General features: G+C 55.3%; 1 protein-coding gene across 1 annotated transcript in view; it reads right to left on the bottom strand.

The window, feature by feature from the left end:
- The window catches only part of ABCA13 (ATP binding cassette subfamily A member 13), a 147,718-nt gene that overhangs the window by 89,679 nt on the left and 51,797 nt on the right, over positions 1-6,242 (bottom strand). Inside the window, exons 20-22 of the mRNA XM_025046516.1 lie at positions 5,629-5,793; positions 4,511-4,688; positions 3,526-3,665 (exon numbers count right to left, since the gene is read on the bottom strand). Coding sequence (XP_024902284.1) covers positions 3,526-3,665; positions 4,511-4,688; positions 5,629-5,793 — 483 coding nt within the window. The remainder of the gene's footprint in view (positions 1-3,525; positions 3,666-4,510; positions 4,689-5,628; positions 5,794-6,242) is intronic.

The following is a 6,242-nucleotide window of genomic DNA, read 5'->3' as shown; positions in this document are numbered from 1 at the left end:
CGGCCGGCTTCGGGGCAGTGGGGGCTGCGCGCCGGACAGGTGGCCCTGCCGATGGTTCGTGCCAGGCCCAGCACGTGGAAGCTCCCGGCAAACGCCACCACCGTGGGTCAAAACCATACGCAGGTGCAGAAGCCGGACAGCGCCATGAACGCGACCAACTAGAAAATCTGTAAAAAAGCCTAACTGGACACAAAAATAGGCACTCACACGTTATGTATATACTATTTTTATGTATCTATAAATATCTATACTATATACACTTTAAACTCAAGTACATTAAAGTGTCCTAATTTATCCTATTTATTCATACCCTCACTTTTCAAGTACCAAAGAAAAATTTACTAAAACTAATAACGTGCTAGGGCACAAAGAAGTTTCTAAGAAAATCCCAAAATATATAAATCATTAAGGGGTATATTATGAGATTAGGAATTCTTAAGAAAAGTTCATGTAAACACTTTTAAAATTAACGAATTAAAATTTTGTAATATCATAAGTAACTCAAATTACAGAATATTATTTAGAAAATAACTACATAATAATAAAGATATTAGCTATAAGTTATATCGAATATAATCAAAATTGAGACTCAAATGTGTTTGTTATTAAATTAAAAAGTGAAAGTTAATCAACAAAGCTTTTACTGAATATATCAATAAAATAATAATAATTGGCAAATCTGCAGAAAGAACAGAGAAATTAATAAATAAAAATTAAAAATGACTTGGAGAAGAAGGAAAGCAATGTCTACATGAGATATTTCCCTAAACAAACATCAAAAGACACACATCTCTGCAAAATCTAAAGTTAAATTATTTAAGATTTATTAAAACATTAGGCTGCATCTAAATATTAATATTTAATATTAATTTAAATATTCAAAACAACTGAAAACACTGATATCTAAATAATAAGCAAAACATCATACAATATTGGAAAACGACGCTCCCAAACACTTAAAATCCCTGGGACGTATGCAGAGAAATATTTCTAAGCAAAAGGATGCCACCTCCGCGATCTCGGAGTCCCGGACCTTTTCAGAGGGCGATGACGAGCCGCCCACGCTGACGCCGGCCCGCGGACCGCGCCGTGCCCGCCGAACGCTGCTTCCTACTAGCGGGCAGAGCGCCCGGTGACAGCTGGGCCCAGAGCCCAGGGGGGACACAGGCAGCAGAGCCTGGAGGTCTCACCAGAGTCACCGGAGAAGGACCCAGAGCAGGAGGACGTGCCGGGACAAGGTCGGGTGAGGCTGCGCTGTGTCCGGCCGCGGGGCTGCTGGGCACACCCTGGGGACCCGCGGGAACCCAGAGACAGCCCCGCAGGGCGCCAAGGACGGCCGGGGGAGTGCGTGCTGTGACATCGGAGGGGACGGGCGGGGACCGGAGCCTGGGTGGGTAAGGGCCCCCAGGTGACCGTGAGGCACCGCTGAGCAGCCGTCCCCACGTGGCTGGACATCACTGGTCCCTCGCAGGCCCTTCATTTTCCTTTGAGAGGAAAACAGGCCTTGAAAGGAGAAGTGACCAGCCAGGGTCACCGGGCTGGGGAGGGAAGGGGGACAGGCCCGGCCTGGCCACCATGTCGCACTGCGTGCGGCCCGTGGTATCACAGCGTGAGCACTAGGAAATTACCAACTTGATTTTTCTCCTATAAAAACACCACTTCACGCGATTCCACTTAACAGGAAGTGATGGAAAGAATGAGTCTGAGTAGTAACTAAGTGACAACAGGGGCCACTCCGTTCGCACAGACGACGCTGCTTCACGTGGCGGAGGCGGCACAGCTTCTGGGGTCTCCCAGCGTGGGGGACATTAGACCGGGCGTCTGAGGACGAGAACCCACGTTCCTAAAGCTGGGTGGCCATGGCTGACGGCTGGAGGGCCACAGCACCAGCGGCACACGCTGGCCTGGACAGCACGTGTGGGCCGCAGTCACGCCCAGCGGGCGAAGGCGGGCCAACGCCTGTCGCTACCTGTAAAACCCGCAGGGGACAAAGCCAGAATCAGCGAAACCCCGACGCTGCTTCCAGAGCTGCCTCCATCCGGGGCTCACGGCCCCGCCCTGCCCTGCCATGCGGGCACCCCACCCCACTGGCTGAGGCCCCCGGCCCCTCCGCAGGACCAGGGCGAGCTGCCCGGGCCCCTGGGCCCGGCGCCCTGAGCGACCTCCCGTGTCATGCACGTAGACATGTCCTCGGCTGTCTGTCTTCTCTGCCCACTGCGGACGAGTCCTTCAGAAGCAGAGATTGTCACACTCATGGTCGTGTCACAGGCTCAAACACGGCATCTGACACTATGGCACTATATGTCACTAATAATATTAATGCATGATAATATATAATATGATCAAAAGAGAAGCTCATGGCCTGTTTTAAAATTTTAAGTTCAAAATACAGCTGCGATGCAGAGCCATTTTCTATGACATCTGTAGACTGCCCACGGCCACTAAGAGCTTCTCTCACGGAGGGAGCCCCAGCCCCGCGGCCTCGCCTCCCGGCTCTCTGGAGCACGGTCTGGAAGGACTAAACTGGCCGTTTAACCGGGTTAACACACTTCCATTGTGAGAGTCCAGACTTTTGGTAAATAGCCTTCCAAAAGGACACTTGCGCGGTAAAAACAGAAGTTATCGAACACGTTCAGAACAAGCAGGGCGAATGCAGCACGAGCCACGTCAGGCTGGCAGCGGAGCCTGGGGACAACACGGCTGTGGCCCCACGTGGCGACCACGGCCGGGGACGTGGGGCTCGTTCATAAAAGCCAGTGTGAGCAGAAGTACCTCGACCGCTCGTAGGACCTCACGCCACTAACGTCTGAGTCGATGCTATTTGAAGTATTGAAGTTCATCATTTTCAGAACTGGGTAACCTCTTCTGCTTCTGGCCTAAGATCAGATCACCCCCGAGTCCTTTGCGACGACCTACAGAGGCCTGCAGGCTCCTAAGCCACTGTCGGACAAGAAAACGGGACCCCAGGAAAATACAGCACCATCATTTCAAAGACAAGTGCAAATATGGACAATGAACGCCGTCGCAAATCGTTCGCAGAGGTTAAGCCACGTAAGAAAGGGGAGACGCGCCTTCGGACAAGCCACGTCTAACCTGCCCCCAGAGACACCGTCTGGGCCTCTTCACCGGCGCTCACCCTCCACGGGAGTCACGGTCAATTCCGGAGCCGTCGCTTACCCCGCCGGCAGCCCCGCCAGGTGCGCTAGTCCCGAGCAAAACAGGCCAGCGTCTGTCCTGCAGGTGCTTCTGCCGCCGGAAACGGTCCTCCTGTCTAACTGTCCTCGTCACATTAGCTCCTCCAAATGACGCCCCAGAGTGTCCTCCAAGAGGACGACTCGGCAAATTCACGTTTGACAACAACGGGAACAGGAAAAAAACACCCGGGCCAAAATGAACTGTGACCAACATAACGAAACTTTAGGTGATCCGACCACACAGTAATTACGTCAACTACCGTAAGTGTTCTCATTTCTCCCCGATATGCCCCCTGCAGGTTTGATCGGCTCCCCGCTCGCCTGGGCTCACCTTCTGAACGACCCGCTTAATCTCCGGGGTGTCTGGCGTGTACAGTATTTTCCCATGCAATATAGGTTTGAAGAAGGACCACACCAAAGCGCCATTTGGAGACTGTAGAATTTCTTGATAAAGTTTCAAGCAGAAAGGAGCTGTCACAATGGAAAAAAGATACAGGATGCTCAGGTTAGCGGAGCTCGCTGACGACGGCAACGCCGCAGCCTCGACCACTGACTGACACGTCGCTCTCAGGGCGCGATTCTGCATTTGGGCGGCAAATTCGGGAATGCTTTTTTTTGACGCTGCACTTAGTGGCTCGTGTCTCATAAGAAACGTCCAGATAGCACGTTCACGTCAACAATTGGAACATGGGACCTTCGCATTTTCAAACTAAGCTTTCAGTGAGAGCGTCCGAGGATGCCGAAGACACCCGACCATGACGATGGTCAGAAGGAAGGGAACACATCTGGTTTTTGATCTAGAAAATCGTCGTTTCGACCGTTTGGTGTCGAGACCAGAATTAGGTTTTTCTTATGAAGTTAGGAATGAATCTCCCAGGGGAACCATTTCTTTCACCCTTGAAGAGAACACGTAAAACAGAAGCCTTGGCTTCGCTATCCTGATTCAGAGGGTTTTCGTTTTCATTTGAAAATAAAAATAAGTGCTTTTTATTCAAAAAGCTCTACAAATCTAGAGGGATAATTCCATAAAGTGTAAATTAAGAGCACGGACCGCAGAGTCTTGCTGGTATTTTAACACCTCACACTTTAAACTACAACCTCGTCAGGAAGGGCGGCAAGACCAGTTTGGGATCAGACACAGTCACGCACAGCTGCCGTGGCGGCATTCGGTGGCCTCGTCGACCGGGAAGGACAGAGGCCAGAGCGCGGCCCAGGCAGTCCCCTGCCGCCGTCCACACGGACAGGGCGCTGCGTCCAAGGGGGGCCCTGTCTCAACAGGCAAAACGACCTACACAGGTGGTTCGCTGTATCCTTACTTGAGTCCTCGGGAATGTGGAGCTTCCCTCTGTCCCCTGCCAGGAGCTCGCCGACTCTGGGCAAGTCGATGAACGTGTGAGAGCTGCTGAAAACCGGCTCTTGCTCCTTACAAACCATCTTCATCACAGACTGAAAGGAACCGAAGGCGGAGGTGCCGGCCCGGCCGCCGTGTGGAGCCTGAGGACGTGCGGAGAGCACAGGTCAGTGACACGGACGTGGGGCGAGGCCGCGCGCCTTCTCCGCCGGATGCGCATGCGAGCGGGTCCGAGGCTCGGGGCCACGGTGCCCTCCCGCCCCCGGGCGCTGTGCTCATCACTGCCGCCGCGGGACGAGGACAGGACAGGGTCCCACACGCGCCCAGCAAACCCCTGCGGTCTGTCCAGGGATGAATCACTAAGCCACGAGGTGTCGCCGACTCAGTGAGCAACACCCGTAACGTCGGCTCTGCCACCAAACGGCCCGGCTCCCGATGGCTCGCCAGATCGGCCCTAGGAGCCGCCTCAGCAGCAGCTCCGGGGACTGCGCCTGGCCACATCCACACGCAGCTCGAGCCAGCACGAGGCTCACGCCACGCACCTCATTCAGGTGTGTCTGTCTTTGCAGAAATGACCCATAATCTGTCAGCCAGTTATTTACATGTAAATAATTGTTTTAAGGTGTTTGAAAGCGATTTACTTGGAATCTCGCGAGTGCTAACAATGGGTTTGGGGGTTGCCGATGTCACGGGGCGCACGGCCCGACCCCAGCTGCCCCACGGTGGGCGCGGGCCAGAGTCTCCCCTGCTTTAGGGAGATACCAGGCCTGCCCTTTGTCACACTGTCGCCTCCGGGGCCGTTCAAAGGCATTGCTGTCCTGTATTTTGTGGTCTTGGGCCAATTTTAGGAGTCGGAAGAGAAATGCAGGTGAAAAGAACACGGCCCCCCACACCTCAGTGTCTCCCCGCAAACACACACCTCGGCCCCCCACGCCTGAGCGTCTCCCCGCAGACACGCACCTCGGTCCCCCACACCTGAGCGTCTCCCCGCAAACACACACCTCGGCCCCCCACACCTGAGTGTCTCCCCGCAAACACACACCTTGGCCCCCCACACCTGAGCGTCTCCCCGCAGACACGCACCTCGGGCGCGCCAGCCACGTCCAGCAAGGCCGCGATCTCGGACACACGAAGAAAGTCAGGGAGCAGCTCCAGGACGTGGCCGGCTTTGGGGAGCAGGCGGCTGAGCCCGGACACGACGTCCAGCAGGGAGCTGAGCACGCGCCTGGCGTCCGCCGGAACCAGCGCCTGGAAGGGAAGCAGAGCAGCGGGTAAGCGACGGGCCGGGCTCTCTCGATGCACCAGGCCCTTCCGGGCGTGTGGCTCCGGGCGCTCGGCTGAGAACCCGGCCGTGCGACCCCACCGCCGCTCGGATGTGGGGGCGTCTCCGTGTGCACCTCTTGGTTAACGTGCACTGGGCTCCGTTTCCGGAGCACGGCCAGCTGCACCAGCATCGTTAAACCCTGAACCGGGCACGAACGGGATCTGTCGCTAAGATTCGAAGCGTTTCAAACCACGTCCTCCCGTCTCTGAGGGACCCGAGGAGGAACCCGAGAGGCGGGCCAAACACCACGGCCCCCGCGCGCGAGGCAGGTTCCTCAGCCCCTCGGCCCCTGTGACGCCCGCCTTGCGGGTGGGGAAACCGAGGCCCGGCGGGGAGACGCACGGCTCCCCCCGGCCTCCGGGCGGCGGGGCCC

The sequence above is a fragment of the Pteropus alecto genome, unplaced genomic scaffold (genome assembly GCF_000325575.1).
Source record: "Pteropus alecto unplaced genomic scaffold, ASM32557v1 scaffold214, whole genome shotgun sequence".
NCBI classification, from domain to species: domain Eukaryota; kingdom Metazoa; phylum Chordata; class Mammalia; order Chiroptera; family Pteropodidae; genus Pteropus; species Pteropus alecto.
The sequence above is the reverse complement of the archived record's forward strand: the minus strand, read 5'-3'. Positions and strand labels throughout refer to the sequence as shown.